Source organism: Colobus angolensis, unplaced genomic scaffold (genome assembly GCF_000951035.1).
Source record: "Colobus angolensis palliatus isolate OR3802 unplaced genomic scaffold, Cang.pa_1.0 Scaffold65, whole genome shotgun sequence".
NCBI lineage: Eukaryota > Metazoa > Chordata > Mammalia > Primates > Cercopithecidae > Colobus > Colobus angolensis.
The window spans coordinates 2,372,947-2,396,312 of NW_012120154.1; the positions used below are offsets into that span (position 1 = coordinate 2,372,947).

At 53.0% G+C, this 23,366-nt stretch overlaps 2 protein-coding genes across 5 annotated transcripts; both read right to left on the minus strand.

Annotated features, from left to right (window-relative positions):
* Positions 1 to 2,829: 2,829 nt before the first annotated feature.
* On the minus strand, positions 2,830 to 13,997 carry LOC105527769 (DNA dC->dU-editing enzyme APOBEC-3F-like). 3 transcript variants are annotated; one of them, XM_011964204.1, is made up of 7 exons: positions 13,573 to 13,997; positions 12,121 to 12,277; positions 10,049 to 10,328; positions 9,727 to 9,841; positions 5,808 to 5,964; positions 3,486 to 3,765; positions 3,144 to 3,262 (listed from the first exon to the last, which is right to left on the minus strand). In XM_011964204.1, the coding sequence occupies exons 1-7, from the start codon at positions 13,587 to 13,589 to the stop codon at positions 3,144 to 3,146; spliced, it is 1,125 nt and encodes a 374-aa protein (XP_011819594.1). In that variant the 5' UTR covers positions 13,590 to 13,997. The 3 variants fall into 3 exon arrangements, with proteins under 3 accessions (XP_011819595.1, XP_011819594.1, XP_011819593.1); XM_011964203.1 differs by having other exon boundaries at positions 12,058 to 12,277; XM_011964205.1 differs by lacking the exons at positions 9,727 to 9,841; positions 12,121 to 12,277; positions 13,573 to 13,997 and having other exon boundaries at positions 2,830 to 3,262; positions 10,049 to 10,114.
* A 1,954-nt stretch (positions 13,998 to 15,951) lies between these two features.
* On the minus strand, positions 15,952 to 20,441 carry LOC105527771 (DNA dC->dU-editing enzyme APOBEC-3C-like). 2 transcript variants are annotated; one of them, XR_001004266.1, is made up of 5 exons: positions 20,146 to 20,441; positions 18,632 to 18,788; positions 17,062 to 17,341; positions 16,528 to 16,836; positions 15,952 to 15,980 (listed from the first exon to the last, which is right to left on the minus strand). XR_001004266.1 is itself a non-coding variant. In XM_011964209.1 (4 exons), exons 1-4 carry the CDS (start codon positions 20,160 to 20,162, stop codon positions 16,718 to 16,720), a joined length of 573 nt encoding a protein of 190 aa, XP_011819599.1. In that variant the 5' UTR covers positions 20,163 to 20,441; the 3' UTR covers positions 16,285 to 16,717. The 2 variants fall into 2 exon arrangements, 1 of the variants encoding a protein (XP_011819599.1); XM_011964209.1 differs by lacking the exon at positions 15,952 to 15,980 and having other exon boundaries at positions 16,285 to 16,836.
* Positions 20,442 to 23,366: the final 2,925 nt, after the last annotated feature.

Consider the following 23,366-nt stretch of genomic DNA (forward strand, 5'->3'; position numbering starts at 1 on the left):
GCTTGAGCCACCGCGCCCGGCCTTTTAATTTTTTGCATTTTTAGTAGAGACGGGGTTTCACCATGTTGACCAGGCTTGTTTCAAACTCCTGACCTCAAGTGATCCACTGGCCTCGGCCTCCCAAAGTGATAGGATTACATGTAGGCATGAGCCACCACGCCCGGCCGAGATGATTAATTTAAATGAGACCTCCACTGTGGGCACAAATTCACTTGGATGGTGTCCATAAAGGAGGAGGTCCGCCGGGTGCTGTGGCTCTTGCCTTTAATCTCAGCACTTTGGGAGGCCGAGGTGGGCAGTCAGGAATTTGACACCAGCCTGGCCAACATGGTGAAACCCCATCTCTACTTAAAAATACAAGAATTAGTGGAGAGTGGTTCGGGGCGCCTGTAATCCCAGCGACTCAGGAGGATGAGGCAGGAGAATTGCTTGAACCTGGGAGGTGGAGGCTTCAGTGAGCAGTGATCGTGCCATTGCACTCCAACCTGGGCAACAGAGTAAAACTCTGTCTCAAAAAAAAATAAAAGGTCAGGTACGGTGGCTCATACCTGTAATCCCAGCACTTCGGGAGGCCGGGGAGGGTGGATCACCTAAGCTCACGAGTTCGAGGCCAGCCTGAGAAAAATGGAGAAACCCCTTTCTCTACCAAAACTACAAAATTAGCCAGGTGTGGTGGCCCATACCTGTAGTCCCAGCTACTCAGGAGGCTGAGGCACGAGAATCGCTTGAACCCTGAAGGTGGAGGTTGCAGTGAGCCAAGATTGTGCCATTGCACTCCAGCCTGGGCAACAAGAGTAAAACTCAGTCTCAAAAAAAAAAAAGATGATATTTGGAGGCAGAGAGACCCCAGTGGTGCAGGTGCACAGAGGAAAAGCCACAGAGAACACAGCCAGAAGGAGGAGCAGCCTCAGAGCAAACAACCCCACCCGCCCCTCAAACTAGGACCTGCAGCCTCCAGATCTGCGAGAAAATAAATGCCTGCCGTGTGGACACCTGGCCCGCGGCATCTTCTATGGAGGCCAGAGCACGAAGGGTCATTTTTATAGAGTCATTCTCTAATAACTTACATCTGCCTTGAAAATGTCGAGTCAAATTTAAAGTATGGAGAAGAGCCTCTAAATTTCACACTTCATTTGCAAAGAAGGAGCTGTAATTTGGGACATACACGCAGTCCGGGTGGTGTTCACCATATCCGGAGAACAAAGAGATGGCAACACGTTTTATGAAATGGAGAAATGGGCTGGGCGCTGTGGCTCATACCAGCAATCCCAGCAATTTGGGAGGCCAAGAAGGGCGGATCACCTGAGGTCAGGACATTAAGACTAGCCTAAGCCAGGCCTGGTGGCTCACACCTGTAATCCCAGCACTTTGGGTGTCCGAGACGGCTGGATCACCAGGTGAGGAGTTCAAGACCAGCCTGGCCAAAATGCTGAAACCCCATCTCTACTAAAAACACAAAAATTAGCCAGGTGTGGTGGCATGTGCATGTAATCCCAGTTACTCGGGAGGCTGAGGTAGAAGAATAGCTGGAACCTGGGCGACAGAGGTTGCAGTGAGCCCAGATCGCACCACTGCACTGTATCCTGTGTGACAGAGCAAGACTTCGTCTCAAAAAAATAAAATAAAAATAAGACTGCCCTGGGCAACATGACGAAACCTGTTTTTACTAAAAATACAAAAATTAGCCCGGCATGGTGGAGTGCACCTGTAATCCCAGCTACTCAGGAGGCTGAGACAGGAGAATCACTTGAACAAGGGAGGCAGAGGTTGCAGTGAGCTGAGACTGCGCCATTGCACTCCAGCCTGGGTGACAGGGCGAGACACCGTTTCAAAAAAAAAAAAAAAAAAAGGAGAAATGTTCTCTTGCCCTTTGGGAAAGCTCACGGGCACTAGGAAGGGTTGGGAGCTGGGAGGGTCCATTGCTGAGTCGCTGCTTTTGGAGCAAGGAGTCCAAGACTTACAGCCATTTATCGCAGAAGCTATGGATAAAGCTGGTTTCAGGGTACAATGCACAGTTTCAGGAGTCAGGCTTGCAGAGAAGTCCATTTCCAGAGCAATGGTGTGTGGCCTGACTGCTTTTCCTCCCTGGCTTCTGGCCTCTGTTTTAGCTGGGTAGGACATGAATGACCCAATTCGTAGGATGAAATTTACAAAGGATGTTTATCAAAACTTCTGATATTCAATTTACATATATTCATACCCATTTAGGTTGAGTTAATTTATTGATTTATTTTCAGATGGGGTCTCTGTCTGTTGCTCAGACTGGAGTTCTGTGGCGTGATCTCAGTTCACTCCAGCCTCCACCTCCCCCGCTCAAGCAATCCTCCCACTTCTGCCTCCCAAGTAGCTTAAACTACAGGTGCATGGAACCACACCTGGCTTTTTTTTTTCTGTATTTCTTTTGTAGAGATGGGGCTTTGTCATGTGGCCCAGGCTGGTCTCAAATTCCTGGGCTCAAGCAGTTCTCCCAACTCTGCCTGCCAAAGGCATGAGTCACTGCAGCCAGCCTAGATTGAGTTTAATAAGATTTGGTTATGTAGCCGGGTGGGGTGGCTCACTCCTGTAACCCCAGCACTTTGGGAGGCAGAGATGGGCAGATCACCTGAGGTCAGGAGTTCAAGACCAGTCTGGCTAATGTGGTGAAATCCAGTCACTATTAAAAATACAAAAAAAAAAAAAAATTAGCTGTACGTGGTGGCAGGCACCTGTTATCCCAGCTACTCAGAGGCTGAGACAGGAGAATCACTTGAACCAGCTAGGTGGAGTTTGCAGTGAGCCGAGATCCAGCCATTGCACTCCAGTCTGGGTGATAGAGTGAAACTCCGTCTCAAAAAAAAAAAAAAAATTTTTTTTTGGTTATGCTGGGGAGATGGGAAGAGGCAGGTTAGGAGCACACAGGCTGGGGAAACAGGACTGGGGAGGTGGATGGAGATAGCCATAGAAGCAGAAAGGGGCCTCTGCAAGAAGAGCCTGGGAGAGCGGGGAGGAGGCGGTGAGGCAGGGGAGCACTGTGGAATGGCCCTGAGGGCAGGAGGGGCTCTGGATGACCAGGCAAAAGCAGAGCTGGTCCAGGGTGGAGGGGAGGCCCCCGCAGCATGAGCAGGAGGCTAGAGGAGACAGACCATGAGGCCCAGGGAGACCCCTCACTCGAGAATCTCCTGCAGTTTGCAGTCCAGGAATAGAAAGTTGTATTGTAGTCCCTTCCAAGGCTGGAATGGCTTACCATCATCGTACACAAACTTTTTCCAACAACGTTTAAAATCTGAGAAAAAATGAGGAGAAAGCAGTGAGGACCCAGCAGGCCTCTCTCCAGGCCCTGGTCCCTCCCCTCCCAGGCCAGGTTTCCTGGCTGCCAGTTACAGTGGACGCTGGCCCCATCCCTGCAGGCTTCCCGGGGACACCGCCCCGCCCCACGGCATTGCAGCCCCACCTGTCCCTCATGCTGTCCCTCCCGCACCCACTCTCCTCAGCCCCCCACATCTCACCTTTGTAGTCCATGATCTCCACGGAGGCCCCTTTCTCACTCAGGCTGCGGAGCCCCTCCTGGTAATCTGTTTTCCAGAAGTAGTAGAGGCGGGCGGTATAGATGGTGAGCTTCACATTACTGTGCGTGGCCAGGAACTCGGCCACCTCCCCTGCACAATCTAGGCAAGGGCTCCAAGATGTGTACCAGGTGACCTGGTAGTTTTTCTTAGGAGACAGTATGTCCTCGCAGAACCAAGAGAGGAAGCACCTTTCTGCATGACAATGGGTCTCAGGATCGACCTGGGGAAGGAGGAGGAGGAGGTCGGGGGAGCTCAGACCAGGAGCAGGAGGAGTGCAGGGGTGGGGCAGTGGGAGCAGAGGGCGGGCCTGGAGCCCCAGGGCGTTTCCTTATTTATTTATTTTTGGGACATGGTCTCTCTCTATTGCCCAGGCTGGGGTGCAGTGGTGCCATCTGGGCTGACTGCAGCCTTGACCTCCCAAGCACAAGGAATCTTCCCACCTCAGCCTCTCGATTAGCTGAGGTTGCAGGTGTGTGCTGCCACGCCTGTCTAAATTTTTTTTTGTAATTTTTGTGGAGACGGAGTTTCGCCATGTTGCCCTGGCTGTTCTTGAACTCTTGGGCTCAAGTGATCCTCCTGCCTCAGCCTACCAAATTTCTAGGACTATGAGCATAAACCACATGCATGACCTTATTATATTTCTTTACTTTTCATTTTTCTGGGTACATAGTAGGCCCCAGGGCGTTTTATTCATTGAGTTTCCCTTATTCCATTATTCTCCTTCCTTTTTATTTTTTTGTTTTTATTTTTTACGAGATGGAGCCTTGCTCTGTCGCGCAGGCGGGAGAGCAGTGGTGTGATTTCGGCTCACTGCAACTTCTACCTCCTGGGTTTGTTTGTTTTTTTTTTTTTTGAGACAGAGTCTCACTCTGTTGCTCAGGCTGGAGTGCGGTGGCACAATCTCAGCTCACTGCAACCTCCACCTCCTGGGTTCAAGCAGTTCTCCTGCCTCAGCCTCCCGAGTAGCTGGGACTACAGGCGCCCGCCACCACGCCTGTCTAATTTTTATAGTATTAGTAGAGATGGGGTTTCACCATGTTAGCCAGGCTGGTCTCAAACTCCTGACCTCATGATCCGCCGGTCTCGGCCTCCCAAAGTGCTGGGATTACAGGTGTGAGTCACTGGGCTCGGCCCCTTCCTTCTTTATTTTATTGAGTCTTTCCCTGTTTCATCATGCCTTCAAGCGTAAATTCTGGCATCCTTTCCCCCAGGCATCCACTAACCAGGCATCCTCAGCCCCTGCTGTGGCCTGGCTGTATGGGGTCTGCCTTGTTCCCTGTCTACCTTCTGCTGTGGAGCTCACTGGACCAGCATTGCTCATGGAGTTGAAGGTTGGCCAAAGGGGCTACTGAGCACTTGAAATGGGGCCCTGATTAGAAACGTTGGTCCGCGTACAATACACAGCTCATTTCAAAATCTCATTGTGAGAATAGACAAACTTTAACTCCCTCATGAGGCATTTTATGTTAAGTATATGTTGAAGTCATATGTGAGATAATTCAGCTAATGCAGACGTTAAAATGTCTTCCACCAGTTCTTGTCGCCTTTGTAGCGTGTGGGGACTGGAAACACTTGTGCTTCAGTCTTGAGTCCTGGGTGTTTCTGAGGCCAGCACTGCTGTAGGCCAGGCCTGCCCAGCACATAGACAACTCCCACCACAAACACACTCTGAAAAGTCTCCTGCCAGGGCGGAGGGGACTGCAGGGTTGGGTGGGACACGACAGGGTGGGTGAGAGGTCAGTGGCCCGTGTGGACAAGATTTTGGGAAAGAAAGTCAAGAGCTAGGCCTTTTGGGAAGAGACAAACCCCCTCCACCATCCGATCCCAGGAGAATCAGGGAGGAAGATCTGGGCCACGGATTTAAAAAATGTGGGAGGAGGTTGGGCGCGGTGGCTTATGCCTGTAATCCTAGCACTTTGGAAGGCCAAGGGGGGCGGTTCACGTGAGGTCAGGAGTTCAAAACCAGCCTGGCCACCATGGTGAAACCATGTCTCTACTAAAAATAGAATAAAAAATTAGCCGGGTGCGGTGGTGGGCACCTGTAATCCCAGCTACTCAGGAGGCTGAGGCAGGAGAATCGCTCGAATCCAAGAGGCAGAGGTTGCCTGAGAGAGACTCTGTCTCAAAAAAAAGAAAAAAAGAAAGAAATGTAAGAGGAAAATATACACAGGAGAGCCCACGCCAGGCACATCACTTATTGTGTTTTCTGCATCTTCAGCTGCTTAACTCCTATTTGGGGTGTAACTAGGACTTTGGTGCTACCTGGTTTCGGAAGACGCCCCTCTTCCAGGAGACAGTTGAGCAATGCTTTATAATTTCCACGGCGAAGCACAGCCAGGTTTCATTCCGACCATAGGCTCTCCGTAGGTTTTTAAAGTGGAAGTAGAATGTGTGTGGATACATTGCCTCCATCGGGTTTCTGAGGGCACAAGAGAGAAACCCCAATGCAGACACCCCCTCCCCGCCGGAGTCCTGGGGGCTGATGCCCACTGAACACCACTCCCTGGACGGCCCTGGCGTCCCTCCCCCAGATGGCGTCTGGGCCTCCCCATCCCTCTGCAGCCCTGAGAATGTCTGCTGCTTTCCCAGACAGGAAGATTGGGAGAGAGAAAGAGGAGGGGATGCTGGGGATACTGGCAGGGGCAGCAGGGCCGGGGCGTCCTCTCCTAGCTGGAACCCCAGCTCTGGGGCTACCAATGGGACACCCTTAACCTCCCCTTTTTTCTGCCACACATCTCCCAACCCATTAGGAAAATGCAACAGAGAGTAAAACTCTTCACCCTAAAATAATTGCTTGAACATTTCAGCTCAATTCCTTCCCCACATTTTACCTTCTGATGATGATGATGATTTTTACATTGAGATCACACCAAATTTATTCATTTTTTTTTTTTTTTACATAGGGTCTCACCCTTTCACCCAGGCTGGAGTGCAGTGGCTCAATCTCAGCTCACTGCACTCTCCGCCTCCTGGTTTCAAACGATTCTCCTTCCTCAGCCTCCCAAGTAGCTGGGAATACAGGCGCCCACCACCACGCCTGTCTAATTTTTTGTATTTCTAGTAGAGACGGGGTTTCATCATGTTAGCCAGGATGGTCTTGAACTCCTGACCTTGTGATCCGCCCCCCTGGGCCTCCCAACGTGCTGATTACAGGCGTGAGCCACCGTGCCCTGCCCTAATTTTTGTATTTTTAGTAGAGATCAGGTTTCACCATGTTGGCCAGGCTGGTCTTGAACTCCTGATTTCGTGATCTGCCTGCTTCAGTCTCCCAAAGTGCTGGGATGAGAGGCATGAGTCACTGCGCCCGGCCGGCCGAGGCCACTATCCCAAGTGCTGCATATATCTGAGCTCATGGCATGTGCCTGAGGCCTGCAGGGATCATCCCTATTTTACAGAGGAGGTGCCAGAGGCGTACAGAGGCCAGGTAATCTGCCCGAGCCACAGAGCTGGGGCAGCAGATCGAGCTGGGGCCCCTTTCCATGCCAGCCCTGTCCAGCCTCTGCATCATGGGCCTGCAGTGGGGAGCTGTCGGGAACCAGGCTCTCTTCTTACTAAACTTTAAAATAAGAGCATTACTCCTGATCATCATATTTTTTCCTACATTCCATGTTACAGGGGTCATTCTAAAAGGCAAATGGTGTTTACAGAGGAGGAGCCTGTGTCTGGGGTCATGTGCATCCTCCTCTGCTCACACTGGAGGCATCTTTGGAAGAAATGACTTATTTTCTGGTACAGAGACCATTTCCTCCCCCACACCCTCTCCTAAGACTTTGTATTGAAATAAAGTAAATCTTACAGAAATTCCATCAAAGCGCTGAAAACAAAATGCCTGATTGCCCCAATCATCCTTTGGTTCAATTCTCCCAGTTCCAGAGCTCAGGAATGGTGGGAAGCACACAGAGGGAGCACCCTCCCAGGGTGGGGAGCACTAGTCCGGCGGTGACTTTGACTTTCTGGGGAGAGTCTCAGCAGGGGGCCTGGGCTGGGGCAGGTGGGGGAGGCAGCCCATTCAGAAGCAGCAGTGGGGCGACAACATAGCAGGGCAAAGAGCCTGGCTGGGAGTGGGAGCAGCAGAGGAAGCAGACGGGAGAGAGCCCAGAGCTGGGGCTGGGGCAGCGGGAGGCCAGGGCTGAGGCCCAGCAGGGCCACCAGACAGGATGAGCCAGCAGAGGCCCTGTGGACAGAGCACGCAGTGGTCCCTGATCTGGGGCTTCATATGCAGCCTCCTTGGCAGGCTTGTCCTGGCCCTGATGTTAGTCCTGGGCTTGAGTTCTATTTCTATCTTCCAGGGCCCTTGTTCCAGGAGGCACCTGCGCTGTGAGTGACCTCCCAGGCCCATCTGAGTGCAGGCCTCAGTCCATGCTGCTTTCTCACCTGGATGGGAGGACCGCCCGAGGGACCCCTGGATCCTGCCCTCAGGAATCATCCCAGGGACGCCCCCACCCAGCAGCTATGTGGTAGGGAGGGAGGGTGAGGGGCAGGTGTCTGCCTCCCCCCATGCCCTCACACTCAGAGGCCACCACTGAAGGGAGGAATAGCGGGTGGGAGGTGGCCCTCAGATGTCCCCCCAGGATGCCACGTGTGCTCCCACACTGAGCTCCTTCCTTCCACATCTCCTGCCCAGAGTTGTTCCCTGGCAGGCTGAGCTCTTGTCCCTATGTCATGGAAGGGCAGATGCTGGTGTCCCCGGCCACCCTGTCTTGCAGTTTTCTCCTCTGGTCCAAGACCCAGGTGCTCAGTTCCTGTCTCTCTCAAGGGCCTGAGCTCCCTTTCTATGGCCTCTCGAGTCCCTGGTTTCCCTTTGCTATTGTGCTTCCTGGAAAGCTCCTGGCATCTCAAACCTCCCATTATCCAAGCCTACGCTTTTGTAAAATCTCGCTCAACACCCTAGCCAAGACTGCAAAACCCCGTCTCTACTAAAAATACAAAAATTAGCCGGCATGGTGGCATGCACCTGTAATCCCAGATACTTGGGCGGCTGAGACAGGAGAATTGCTAGAACCTGGGAGGCAGAGGTTGCAGTGAGCCGAGATCGCACCACAGCACTCCAGCCTGGGCGACTGAGGGAAAGGCTGTGTCAAAAAAAAAAAAAAAAAATCTTACACAAATGGGACCTTGATCACTGAGTGTTTGGCTCTTTCTGCATCTCCATCCCTGTGTGGGGGATTTGAGAAGGGACAGGCATGAGCAGGGGGCCAGGCTGGGTGCTGTTGGGTGGGGAGGCCATGGGGTGCGGCCCAGGGTGCAGCAAAGTCTGGAGGGAGGTGCTGTGAGGGTCAGGGCAGGACTCCTGGGAGACAGACACACAGAACAGGGATCCCTGCACACACCACCCAAGCTTGACCCAAAGCCCCCCTGGGTCGTTGTCATGGACTAAATTGTATCTTCCCAACACTGATATGTTGAAGTCCTCATCCCCACCTCCTCACAGGATAACTGTATTTGGAGACAGGTCCACTAAAGTGGTGATTAAATTAACTCATGGTCCTTAGGGCGGACCCTAATCCTGTCTGACTGGGGACCATAAACAAGGAGGACATTTAGAGGCAGAGAGACCCTAGGGTTGCAGGTGCACAGAGGAACGGCCAGAGAGGACAGGGCCGGAAGGGACCCCCTGCCAGCCAGGAAGAGTGGCCGCAGAGGACACAGCCCCACCCACCCCTCCACCCTGGACTTGCAGCCTCCAGATCTGTGAGAAAATAAATGCCTGCCCTGTGGGCACCAGGCCTGGGCCATCTTCTATGGCAGCCGAAGCCTGAAGCTCTGTTTCCACGGAGGCAGCTCCTTCTCAGGGGCTCAGGTCAGCCTTGAAGGATGTTGCTCAAAGCTTCTGGATGTCGGGCTTGGAAATATTCACGCCCACTTACATCCAGTATTATGACAACTTCGGTTATGCCAGGGAGATGGAAGGAGCCAGACTGGGGATCCCAGGCTGTGGGGAGGGCGGCCTTAGGGGAGGTCGCTCTGGAGGCAGAAGGGGCCTCTCACTCACAGAGGGGCCCAGGAAAGCAGGAAGGAGGCAGGGAGGTGAAGGGAGCACCAGGAGTTGGGGTGAGGCGGTGTGACCATGAGGGCAGGCAGGGGGCAGAAGGGAGGGCAGGAGGGCCTGGCCAGGGGAGGCCTCAGGAGGATGAGCAAGAGGTGAGAGAGAGAGACCATGAGACCAGAGGGAGACCCTTACCTGAGAATCTCCTTTAGCTTGCTGTGCAGGAATGCATAATTGTCATCAAATTTGTCCCAAGGCATGAATGGCTGACCTTCATTGTACACAAAGTTTTCCCAGCAGTATGCAAATTCTGAGACGAAGAGGAGGGAAGCAGTCAGGCTCTCCCCTGACCCTGGTCCTGCCCTCCCAGACTTTGTCTCCTGGTTGTCAGTTGTGGTGAGCACCGGCCCTGACCTTGCAGGCTGCCCTGGGACACCCCCAGCCATGGCATTGCAGATCCATCCATCTCTCATGCTGTTCCACCCCCTCACACTCCCCTGACCCCACCTCCTCTCACCTTCATCGTCCATGATCTTCACGCGAGCCCCTGCCTGACGCAGCCTGCAGAGCGCCCTGCGGTAATCTGTTTCCCAGTAGTAGTAGAGGCGGGCGGCGGAGATGGTCAGGGTGACATTAGGGTGCTCAGCTAGGAATTCGGCCACCTTCCCCACACAGTCCGGGCAGGGGGTCCAGGATACAAACCAGGTGATCTGGAAGCACTTGTAAGCAGGCAGCTGGTTGCCACAGTACCAAGAGAGGAAGCACATTTCTGCGTGGTACTGAGGCTCGAAATATACCTGGGAGAGGAGCAGGGGCAGGGGATGCTCTGAGAGGGGGAGCAGGAGGAGAGTAGGGTTGGGGCAGTGGGAGGAGGGGCCAGGACAGGAGTCCAGGGGATCTTGCCATTGAAGCTCCTTTCTTCCATTCCCCCCTATTTGGTTTGAGTGATTGTCTGCTCCAAAGCTCGTGTTCAGTGTTAATTGCTATGGTAATGGCCTTAAGAGGTGGCACCTACAAGCAGCTGTGGGGCTGCGGGGACTGCACCTTTGTGGGTGTCACTGCTGTGGTTATTTAAGGGCGACTTTAGCCCCACTTTCTGTCTCTTGCCCTCTAGCTGGAGGGGCAGCGGGTCAGACTAAACTCCTGCTTCCTCTTGTCCCGGTGTCATGGAGCAGCAGTGACTCGACATCCCAGGCCACTCTGTCTGGAGCATCCCCTTAGCTTCTGGCAACCACCTTCACCCCCACGTGACTGTGCAGCTCGCAGGCCCTGGAAAGTCGCTGGTGCCTTGACAGTGGACTTTCCAGCGTCCAGAATTCGAGCCAACACATTTCTATTCATTGTAAATGTCCCCGTCTCAGTCCTGCTGTTGAAGCAACACAAGGTGCACTAAGACATGTGCTTCCCTTCGTTTGGAAGTTTTCCCAGCCCTGTTCACAGCCTCGTGCATCCATTCTCCCAGGCATCCATTCACCAGGCATCCTCAGCCCCTGCTGTGGCCTGGCCCTCTGGGGTCGGCCCTGTTCCCTCCCTGCCATCTGCTGGGGAGGCCACTGGACCTGCGCTATCCCATGTTGGGGGGGCACTGGCCAAGGGGGCTACTGAGCACCTGAAACGGGGCTCTGATGAGAGACCTCGGCTCATGGAAAATACACCGTACACTGCTCATTTCAGTGTGAGAAGAAAAAGAAACTTCACTATCTCACAAATAATTTTATGTTAATCAATGTTGAAGTAATATGTTAGCTACATTGGATTAAATAAAATTTTAAAATTACTTTCACCAGTTTTTGTCGCCTTTTTAGCGTGTGGGGACTGGAAACACTTGTACTTCACTCCTGAATCCTGGGTGTTTCCGTGGCCAGCACCGCTGTAGGCCAGGCCTGCCCAGCACACAGACGACTCCCTCCCCAAACACACTCTGAAAAGTCTCCTGCCTGGGCGGAGGGGGCCGTAGGGATGGGTGGGACAAGGTGGGGAACTTAGTGTCCCGAGTGGGGGTGGCAGGGTGAGGAGTGAGGGTTCACCATCTTGTGATGATGCATCTTTGCCATGGAGGAATCAGGGCAGTGGTCAGGGCGGTCAAGCAGGAAGGTCTAGGCCATGGACTTAAGAAATGTGGGAAGTGGAGGCCAGGCGCAGTGGCTCACACCTGTGTTCCCAGCACTTTGGGAGGCCGAGGTGAGCGGATCACCTGAGGTCAGGAGTTCAAGACCAGCCTGGCCAACATGGTGAACTCCCATCTCTATTAAAAACACAAAAAATTAGCTGGGCGTGGTGGTGGGCACCTGTAATCCCAGCTATTCAGGCAGCTGAGGCAGGATAATTGCTTGAACCTAGGAGGCAGAGGTTGCAGTGAGCCAACAGTGCACCACTGCACTCCAGCCTGGGTAACAGATGGAGGCTCTGTCTCAAAATAAATAAATAAATAAATAAATAAATAAATAAATAAATAAATAAGAAAGAAAAAAATAAATGTGCAAAAAAATACACAATTGAGAGCCCGCCACCGGGCATTTTACTTACGTGTTTTTTGCATTCCCAGCTGCTTAGCTCCTCCCTGTAATTCGACTGAAGTTTGGGTCGTACCTGGCCTCGAAAGATCCCTGTGTCCCAAGGGAGCTTTGAGGGGTCCTTGCTTATTTTCACTTCGTAGCACAGCCAGGTGTACCTCCGACCATAGAGGATGGGTTCATTTTCAAAGTTGACGTAGAATGTGCGTCGATACATCCGCTCCATCGGATTTCTGAAGGCACAAGAGAGAAACCGGCCCATGCAGAGAGCCCTCCCTGGAGTCCTTGGGGCTCGTGTCCACTGAACACAGCTCCTGGGATGGCCCTGGGCCTCCCCGACCCCTCCACAGCCCTGAGAATTTCTGCTGTCTTCCCAGGCAGGAAGACTGAGGGGAGAGGAAGAAGAGGGGATGCTGGCAGGGGCGCCAGGGCCAGGGCAATCTCTCCCAGCTCGGGCCCAACTCTGGCTTTTCCAGAGGTACATTCCCCACCCTCTCAGTATTTCTGCCAACCCACTCCCCAACCCATTAAGAAAATGCAAAAGATAATAAAACTCTTCACCCTTAAAAAATGGCTTTTAACCTTTCAGCTCAATACCTTCCTGATGTTTCACTTTGCATGTTAACATTATTTTAAAATCATGGTAGAACCGATTTCTGAGGCCCAGGCCACTCTTCTAAGTGCTGTGAGGGGTGTGAGCTCATGTGAGGCTGCCCTAGGCCTGCAGGGGCCATTCCCATCTTACAGAGGAGGGGCCAGAGGCGCAGAAAGGCAGGGTAACCTGCCCAGGCCACAGAGCTGGGGACAGATGGAGCTGGGGCCCCTTTCCAGGCCTGTCCTGTCAGCCTCTGTATCACAGGGCCCTGCAGGAGAAAGGTGTTGGGGACTGGGCTCTCTTTTCACTAAATTTTAAAATAAGAACATTTCTCCTGATCATTGCGTTCTTTCTCACATTCCATGTTACTGGTCATGTTCTAAAAGATGAAGAGTGACCTTGGAGTGGAACCTGTCTGGGGCCATCTGCTGACTGTGGAGACATCCTTGGACAATATGATTTATCTTGTGCTTCAGAGACCATTCCCTCCCCACACCCTCTCCTAAGACTTTGTATTTAAACAAAGTAAATCTTACAAAAAGTCCAACAAAGCGCTGTAAACAAAGTGCCTGATTGCCCCAATCATCCTTTGGTTCAATTCTCCCAGTTCCTGAGGCTCAGGAATGGTGGGAAGCGCACAGAGGGAGCACCCTTTCAGGGCGGGGAGCACCAGCCTGTCCATGACTTTCAGTGGAGAGTCTCAGCAGGGGGCCTGGGCTGTGGCAGGTGGGGAAGGTCGCCTATTCAGAAGCAGCAGTGGGGCAACCACACAGCAGGGCAAGGACCTGGCTGGGAGTGGGGATGGCAGGGAAGCCAGAGGGAAGGAAGTCCAGGGCTGGGGCTGGGGCAGAGGGAGGCCAGGGCTGAGGCCCAGCAGGACCACCAGACAGGAGGGGGCCAGAGGGACCCGGTGGACTGAGTGGGCAGCGGTACCTGATCTGTGGATTCATGCTCAGCCTCTTAGATACGCTTGTCCCAGTCTGGCTCTTTTTTTTGAAACGCTGTGGTTTCACTTCCTGCTTACAGCGCCCTTGCAGTTGGGCAGCCCTCCTTAAAATGACCTCCCAGCCGGGCGCGGTGGCTCACGCCTGTAATCCCAGCACTTTGGGAGGCTGAGGCAGGCGGATCACGAGGGCAGGAGTTCCAGATCAGCCTGATCAAAATGGAGAAACCCAGTCTCTACTAACAATGCAAAAATTAGCCGGGTGTGGTGGTGGGCACCTGTAATCCCAGCTACTCGGGAGGCTGAGGCAGGAAAATCACTTGAACCCGAGAGGCGGAGGTTGCAGTGAGTCAAGATCATGCCACTGTACTCCAGCCTCGGTGAGAGAGCGAGACTCTGTCTCAAAAAAAAAAAAGCGACCTCCCAGGGCCTTGTGAGTCTTGGCCCCTCCCCCTTCCTGTTCTGGCGCTGGTGTGGGAGGCCATGGGATGCTTTATCTTACTCAGTCTTTCACCCTCTTTCTGGTTTTCTCTGGGGCCCTCCCCTGTGTAGAGGAACCTGTGACAAAGACAGGCTGCTCCTTGAGGCAGGACCCAAGGCAATTGCAAAGTGAAAGAGAAAGTCATTGCAGCCAGAGGCCTGCAGGTGGGTCCACACCAGGCTGAGCCAGCAGAGCAGACGCCCCTCCCCTGGTGGTCCCGCCCAGCTGGAGCCTCCTCTCCACCATCAAGACAGACAGGCTGATGCCTCTGCAGGGACTCCCAGATCCTGCTCTCAGGGATCAACCCAGAGACGCCCCCCACCCAGGAGCCATGGGGACAGGGAGGGAGAGTGAAGGGCATGGCGTCTGCCTGCCCCCAGGCCTTCACACTAGGAGGCCACCATGGGAGTGGGGGACAGCAGGTGGGTGTGGGCCTCAGATGTCCCACCAGGATGTCATGCGCGCCCCCAAACTGAGCTTTTTCCTTCCTGCTTCTCCTCCTTTCCCATCTCCTGCCCAGAGTTGCTCCCTGGTGGGATGAACTTTTGCCCTCTCTTGTCCCCAAGTCATGGAAGGGCAGCGGCTGGTGTCCCAGGCCAGCCTGTCTGGAGCCTCCCTGTGGGTCTCACAGTTCCCTTCCCCTGGAAGAGTGCTCCCATGGTGCGGTGACCTAAAAATTACACAAGGTATACATTTACAAAGAACACTTTATTTCTTGATAAGAGTGATAGCTTGCAGGTGGCCATCCCACAGCCTGGGAAAAGCAGCCTCTGGGAAACACCAGATACAGACATTTAGAAGCAGGAGGGGTTGGGGCAGGAGCTTTATGCTGAAGAGATTGGCTAAACATGCATATTCAACAGGCTACAGGAGGAGCTATGAATATTCATGTAGGTGGTTGCAGCCCAGGCTTATCGAACAAATATGCATGTAACATATGATCCCAGGCGGGCACAGTGGTTCACACCTGTAATCCCAGCACTTGGGGAGGCCGAGACAGGCAGATCACCTGAGGTCAAGAGTTCGAGACCAGCATGGCCAACGTAGTGAGATCCCTTCTCTACTAAAACTACAAAATTAATCGGGTGTGGTGATGCATGCCTTTAGTCCCAGGTACTTGGGAGGCTGAAGCAGAAGAATCACTTGAACTCGGGAGGCAGAGGTTGCAGTGAGCCGAGATCATGCCATTGCACTCCAGCCTGGACGACAAGAGCAAAACTCTGTCTCAAAAAAAAAAGGCTGATATTTGATGTTTGGAGGCAGAGAGACCCCAGAGGTGCAGGTGCATAGAGGAAAGGCCACAGAGGACACGGCTGGAAGAGACTCCCTGCCAGCCAGGAGAATTGACCTCGGAGAAAACAACTCCACCCAATCCTCGAACTTGGACCTGCAGCCACCATATCTGTGAGAAAATAAATGCCTGCCGTGTGGGCACCTGGCCCGGGGCATCTTCTATGGAGGCCACAGCATGAAGGGGCCATTTTTATAGAGTCTCATTCTCTAATAACTTACATCTGCTTTGAAAATGTCAAGTCAAATTTAAAGTCTGGAGAAGAGCCTCTAAATTTCGTATTTCATTAGCAAAGAAAGAATTGTAATTTGGGACATACACGCAGTCCGGATGGTGTTCACCATGTCGGGAGAACAGAGAGAAGGCAATTATAGAAGGAGAAATGTTCTCTTGCCCTTTGGGAAAGCTCACGGGCACTAGGAAGTGTTGGGAGCTGGGAGGTTCCATTGCTGAGTCGCTGCTTTTGGAGCAAGGAGTCCAAAACTTACAGCCATTTATCGCAGAAGCTGTGGATAAAGCTGGTTTCAGGGTACAACGCACAGTTTCAGGAGTCAGGCTTGCAGAGAAGTCCATTTTGGGAGCAATGGTGTGTGGCCTGACTGCTTTTCCTCCCTGGCTCCTGGCCTCTGTTTTAGCTGGGTAGGACATGAATGACCCAATTCGTAGGATGAAATTTACAAAGGATGCTTATCAAAACTTCTGGTATTCAATTTACATATATTCACACCCATTTAGATTGAGTTAATTTATTGATTTATTTTCAGGCAGGGTCTCGATTTACTGCCCAGAAGGGAGTTCAGTGGTGTGATCTCTGTTCACTCCAACCTCCACCTCCAGGGCTCAAGTAATCCTCCCACTTCAGCCTTCCAAGTAGCTTAAACTACAGGTGCATGCCATCACATCTAGCTTTTTTTTTTCTGTATTTCTTTGGTAGAGATGGGGCTTTGTCATGTGGCCCAGGCTGGTCTCGAACTCCTGGGCTCAAGCGATTCTCCCACCTTTGCCTCCCAAAGTGCTGGGGGATTACAGGCATGAGTCACCATGCCCAGCCTAGGTTGAGTTTAGTAAGATTTGGTTATTCTAGGGAGATGGGAAAAGCCAGGTTAGGGGCGCACAGGCTGGAGGAACGGGGTCTGAGGGGATGGATGGGTAGCCATGGAGGCAGAAAGGGGCCTCTGCAGGAAGAGCCTGGGAGAGCGGGGAGGAGGCAGTGAGGCAGGGGAGCACTGTGGAATGGCCCTGAGGGCAGGAGGGGCTCAGGATGACCAGGCAAAAGCAGCCAGCTGGTCCAGGGTGGAGGGGAGGCCCCCGCAGCATGAGCAGGAGGCTAGAGGAGACAGACCATGAGGCCCAGGGAGACCCCTCACTCGAGAATCTCCCGTAGGCGTCTTTTCAGAAATCGAAAGTTGTATTTTAGTCCCTTCCAAGGCTTGAATGGCTCACCATCATCGTACACAAAGTTTTCCCAACAATATTTAAAATCTGAGAAAAAACGAGGAGAAAGCAGTGAGGGCCCAGCAGGTCTCTCTCCAGGCCCTGGTCCCTCCCCTCCCAGGCCAGGTTTCCTGGCTGCCAGTTGCAGTGGGCACCAGCTCCATCCCCCACAGACTCCCAGGGGACACTGCTCCGCCCCATGGCATTGGAGACCCACTTGCCCCTCATGCTGTCCCTCCCATACCCACTTACCTCAGCCTCCCCACATCTCACCTTCGTAGTCCATGATCTCCACACGGACCCCTTCCTCATTCAGGCGGCGGAGCCCCTCCTGGTAATATGGATCCTGGGAGTAGTAGAGGCGGGCGGTATAGATGGTGAGCATCACGTTGCGGCGCCTGGCCAGGAACTTGGCCACCTCCCTTGCACACTCTGGGCAAGGGCTCCAAGATGTGTACCAGGTGACCCGGTAGTTTGTGTTAGGAGACAGTATGTCCTCGCAGAACCAAGAGAGGAAGCACCTTTCTGCATGACAATAGGTCTCAAGATCGACCTGGGGAAGGAGGAGGAGGACAGCAGGGGAGCTCAGACCAGGAGCAGGAGAAGTGCAGGGGTGGGGCAATGGGAGCAGAAGGTGGGCCAGAGCCCCGGGGCATTTCCTTATTTATTTATTTATTTATTTATTTTTTTTGAGACGGAGTGTCTTGCTCTGTCACCCAGGCTGGAGTGCAGTGGCTCGATCTTGGCTCACTGCAACCTCTGCCTCCTAGGTTCAAGCGATTCTCCTGCCTCAGCCTCCTGAGTAGCTGGGACTACAGGCATGCACCCCCACACCTGGCTAATCTTTGTATTTTTAGTAGAGATGGGGTTTCATCATGTTAGCCAGGCTGGTCTTGAACGCTTGACCTCATGATTTGCCTGCCTCGGCCCCCCAAAGTGCTGGGATTACAGGCATGAACCACTGCACCGTGCCCAGCCCCTTCCTTCTTTATTTTATTGAGTCTTTCCCTGTCTCATAGACTCATGTGTGAATTCTGCCATCTTTTCTCCCAGGTATCCATTCACCAGGCATCCACAGCCCCTGCTATGGCCTGGCCCTCTGGGGTCTGCCTTGTTCCCTGCCTGCCTTCTGCTGAGGAATCAGGGCAGTGGCAGGGATGGCCCCACTAGCCCAGCAGTGACTGGCCCAGACACAGAGCTGGACACCACACTCCCTGCTTCCCACAGCTGCTGTTTCCCGAGGACTGCCGGATGCACAGCTCCATGACAAGATTTTGGGGAACAAAGTCAAGAGTGAGGGTGCTGGGCGCTAAACAAGGCCATTCGGGAAGAAGCAAAACCTCTCCACAATCTGATCACAGGAGAGTCAGGGAGGAAGATCTGGGCCACAGACTTAAAAAATGTGGGGAGGAGGCCAGACACGGTGTCTCACGCCTGTAATCCTAGCACTTTGGGAGGCCAAGGCTGGTGGATCACTTGAGGTCAGGAGTTCGAAACCAGCCTGGCCAACATGGTGAAATCCCATTTGTACTAAAAATACAAAAAAATTAGCTGGGTGTGGTGGCAGGCACCTGTAATCCCAGCTACTCGGGAGACCGCGGCAGGAGAATCGCTTGAACCCGGGAAGCAGAGGTTGCCGTGAGCTGAGATCGCATCACTGCATTCCAGTCTGGGTGACAGAGCGAGACTCCATCTCAGAAAAAAAAGAAAAAGAAAAAGAAAAAAGACATGTGGCAGGAAAGTACACACAGGAGAGCCCACGCCGGGCACGTCACTTATTGAGTTTTCTGCATTCCCAGCTGCTTAGCTCCTATTTGGGGTGTAACTAGGACTTTGGTGCTACCTGGTTTCGGAAGACGCCCGTCTTCCAGGAGACAGTTAAGTGGTGCTTTATAACTTCCACGGTGAAGCACAGCCAGGTTTCGTTCCGATTTTCAGCTTCCCATAGGTTTTTAAATTGGAAGTAGAATGTGCCTGGATACATTGCCTTCATTGGGTTTCTGAGGGCACAAGAGAGAAACCCCAATGCAGAGACCTCCCCCACCGGAGTCCTGGGGGCTGATGCCCACTGAACATCACTCCCTGGACTGCCCTGGGCTCTGGCCCTCCCCCATCCTTCCACAGCCCTGAGAATGCTGCTTTCCCAGGCAGGACGACTGGGACAGAGAAAGAGGAGGCGATGCTGGTAGGGCCAGCAGGGCCGCAGTGACCTCTCCCAGCTGGAACCCCAGCTCTGGGGCTACCAGTGGGACACCCTCAATCTCCCAGTTTTTCTGCCACACATCTCCCAACCCATTAGGAAAATGCAACAGACAATAAAACTCTTCACCCTGAAATAATTGCTTGAACATTTCAGCTCAATTCCTTCCTCCCATTTCACCTGTCCAATGATGATATCACACCGAATTCCCCAGGCCAAGGCTACCTTTATTTATTATTATTTTTTTAAGATGGCGTCTCGCTCTGTCCCCCAGGCTGGAGTGCAGTGGCACAATCTCGGCTCACTGCAACCTCCAGCCCCCAGGTTCAGGGATTTTCCTGCCTCAGCCTCCCAAGTAGCTGGGATTACAGACGCCCGCCACCACCCCTGGCTAATTTTTTGTATTTTCAGTAGAGACGAGCTTTCACCATGTTAGCCAGGCTGGTCTCAAACTCCTGACCACAAGTGATCCACTCGCCTCAGCCTCCCAAAGTGCTAGGATTACAGGCATAAGCCACCGTGCCCTGCGTAAAATAAGAGCATTTCTCCTGATTATCATATTTTTTCTACATTCCATGTTACAGGGGTCATTTTAAAAGAGGAATGGTGCTCACGAAGGAGGAGCCTGTGTCTGGGGTCATGTGCATCTTCCTCTGCTCACACTGCATCTTTGGAAGAAATGACTTATTTTCTGGTACGGAGACCATTCCCTCCCTGACACCCTCTCTTAAGACTTTGTATTGAAACAAAGTAAATCTTACAGAAATTCCATCAAAGTGCTGAGAACAAAATGCCTGATTGCTCCAATCATCCTTTGGTTCAATTCTCCCAGTTCCTGAGCTCAGGAATGGTGGGAAGCACACAGAGGGAGCACCCTCCCAGGGCGGGGAGCACCAGCCCGGTGGTGCCTTTCTGGGGAGAGTCTCAGCAGGGGGCCTGGGCTGGTGCAGGTGGGGAAGGTGGCCCATTCAGAAGCAGCAGTGGGGCGACCACACAGCAGGGCAAGGACCTGGCTGGGAGTGGGGGCAGCGGGGGAGACAGAGGGGAGGGAGCCCAGACGTGGGGCTGGGGCAGGGGGAGGCCAGGGCTGAGACCCAGCAGGACCACCAGGCAGGAAGGGGCAGGAGGGGCCTGGCAGACAGAGCGGGCAGAGGTACCTGATGTGTGGATTCATGTTCAGCCTCTTAGATACGCTTGTCCAGTCCCACTCTTTTCTGAAGTGCTGTGGCTTCTCTTCCTGTTTACAGAGTCCTTGCAGTTGGGCAGCCCTCTTTAAAGTGACCTCCCTGGGCCCTGTGAGTCATGGCCCCTCCCCATTCCTGCTCAGGCACTGGTGTGGGAGGCCCTGGGGTGCTTTATGTTTCTCTGACTCTGGCCCTCTTTCTGGTTTTCTTCTGGTCCCTCCCACTGGCAGAGGAACCTCGGATAAAGACAGGCTGCTCTGTCTTTGTCTGTCTTGGGCAGGACCCAACGGAATTGCAAAGAGAAAGAGAAAGAGAAAGGCACTGCAGCCAGAGCCTGGGAGGCGGGTCCAGACCAGGCTGAGAGAGGGGCAGGTGCCCCCTTGCCTGGTGGATGGACAGGCTGGAACCCCCTCTCCACCGCCCCCTCCCCAGCCCTAATCTGTGCCCAGAACTTTGAGCAGCACCTCCCTGTTGAGTGAGGGGAGGTTTTGAGACTCCAGTGGGGAAGGAAGTGTGGACTCCGCACAGCACACATGAAGGCTTAGGTGTGCCTCGAGTTCCCAGCTGTGTGCTGGGTCCATTGCATGCCTTCCCTCTTCCAACCTCCCAGCTTCCAGAAGGTGGGGGCAGCTCAGCCCCTCAGAGGTGTGGGCGGAGGATTACCCAGGTGCTGAGGCAAGAGACTGAAGGCACAAACTGTTTCAGTATAGTAAAGCATATACTTACAATAAGAATAGTTATAATACAAATTAGATATAGAGATCATCATGGACATTATCAATCATTAGTATAGACATTATTAATCATTAGCTTTTAATATTACTCTTTACTACTCTTTAATATTACGCTCCTTTATTAAGAGTAATATCAATATTATTATATAACTGGTGGGTATATGGTCAAGTGCTGAAGGGGTGTTGTGAGAAGTGACCGAGAATACAAGAGGTGAGCCCTCTGTCCCACCTGCGTAAGGGCCACTTGAAGGCTCCTTGGTCAAGCGGTGACGCCACTGCCAAGAGAGCACCCGTTACTTAGCAGGCCGGGAAAGGGAGTCTCCCTTTTCTTGGAGGAGTCAGGGAACGCTCTGCTCCACCAGTTTCTTGTGGGAGGCTGGATCTTATCCAGGCCTGCCCGCAGTCATCCGGAGGCCTAAACCCCTCCCTGTAGTGCTGTGCTTTAATGGTCATGCTCCTTGTCCACTTTCATGTTCCTCACGTACTCCTGGTTCCCCTTGAAGTTCTTAGAAGATAGTGGTAGAAGAAATAGTGAAAGCCTTGAAGTCTTTGATCTTTCTGATAAGTGCATAGAAGAAAACGCTGAGGTATGCTGCCTTCCCTCTCTGTTTTGACTACCTATAGGGAAGGGTCCCCTGTTCTATGATGACGTTACTTGCTTGATCTTATCAATCACTTGAACGATTCACCCTCCTTACCCTGCCCCCTTGTGCAATAAATAACAGTGCGCCCCACCATTTGGGGCCACTACCGGTCTCCACGTCTTGGTGGTAGCTGTTTTCTCTTTATCTCTTTGTTTTGTGTCTTTATTTCTTACAATCACTCGTCTCCACACACGGGGAGAATACCTGCTAAGCCCCATAGGGCCAGACCCTCCATCAGGGACTGCTGAGCCCCTCCCCACCATTACCCTATAGTCCTGCCACGTCTTTCTCACCGAGATGGTAGAGATAGTGATCAATAAATACTAAGGGAACTCAGAGACCAGTGTTGGTGCCGGTCCTCCGTATGCTGAGCGCCAGTCCCCTGGGCCCACTTTTCTTCCTCTATACTTTGTCTCTGTGTCTTATTTCCTTTCTCAGTCTCTCATCGCCACCTTTCGAGAAATACCCACAGGTGTGGAGGGGCAGGCCCCCTTCAGTCCAGCTGGAGAAGTTGTGCTCTCTGTAGAGGCTCTGAACTCCTCTGGCTGCCACCCGAAGGCAGATAGGGAGGAGGATGCGTGGATGGGAGGGGGTGCAGCAGCGCCCCTATCTGCATGGAAGCTTGTCCTACCTCTGCACAAAGCAGACTCCTAGTAGTTGTTTTTGGAAGGTGACGTTTTCCTTCCTTCCTTCCTTCCTTCTTTCCTTTTCCTTCCTTCCTTCCTTCCTTCCTTCCTTCCTTCCTTCCTTTCTTTCTCTCTCTCTCTTTCTTTCCTTTCTTTTTTTTCTCTTTCTCTCTCTCTTTCTTGCTTCTTCCCCAATATAAATATTTTAATTTAAAAGTACATTTTACTGTCGAAAATGGAAACTTGGGGAGGGCAGAAAGATCACACACAGGGCTGCCACTTCACAGCTGGAGGGTTGCTCCGCAGCCGTCCAGAAAGTACATTTTACTGTCGAAAATGGAAACTTGGGGAGGGCAGAAAGATCACACACAGGGCTGCCACTTCACAGCTGGAGGGTTGCTCCGCAGCCGTCCAGAGGCGCTCCTCACTTCCCAGATGGTGGAGCAGCGGGGTAGAGGCGCTCCTCACTTCCCAGACGGTGGGGCAGCTGGGCAGAGACGCTCCTCACTTCCCCGACAGTGGAGCAGTCAGGCAGAAGCGCTCCTCACTTCCCAGACAGTGGGGCAGAGGCGCTCCTCACTTCCCAGACGATGGGGGTGGCTGGGCAGAGGCGCTCCTCACTTCCCAAACAGTGGGGCAGCCAGGCAGAGGTGCTCCTCACTTCCCAGACGATGCGGCAGCCGTCCAGAGGCCAGACGATGCGGTAGCCGTCCAGAGGCGTTACTCACTTCCCAGACGATGCGGCCGGCCAGAGGCGCTCCTTACTTTTCAGACGGTGAGGCGGTGGACAGAGGCGCACCCCTTGAAGGTGAAGTTTTCTGTTGCCATCAGAAAGAGATGGACAAAGGACCATCGGTGGAAAATAATCAATTCCGTTTATCAGAAACACACTTCGTAAAAGAAAATGTAATAATAACCCTAGACCAGGGAGGCATCCTCAAACCCAGCTGTAACGCAGCAGTTAACGCACAGTGGGGAAGGGACATCAGCTTTGCAGCCAGGCAACTCTGAGATCCGCCCCTTCCTTACTGTGTGACCTTGAGTGGTTTACTTAAGGTCTCCAGGCCTCTAACTGCAGGCGTGAGCCACTTACCCAGCCCATTTTATTATTTTGAAAACGTTTTCGGGTGAGGTGTGGTAGCTCATACCAGTAATCCCAGCACTGTGGGAGGCCAAGGTGGGCGGATCAC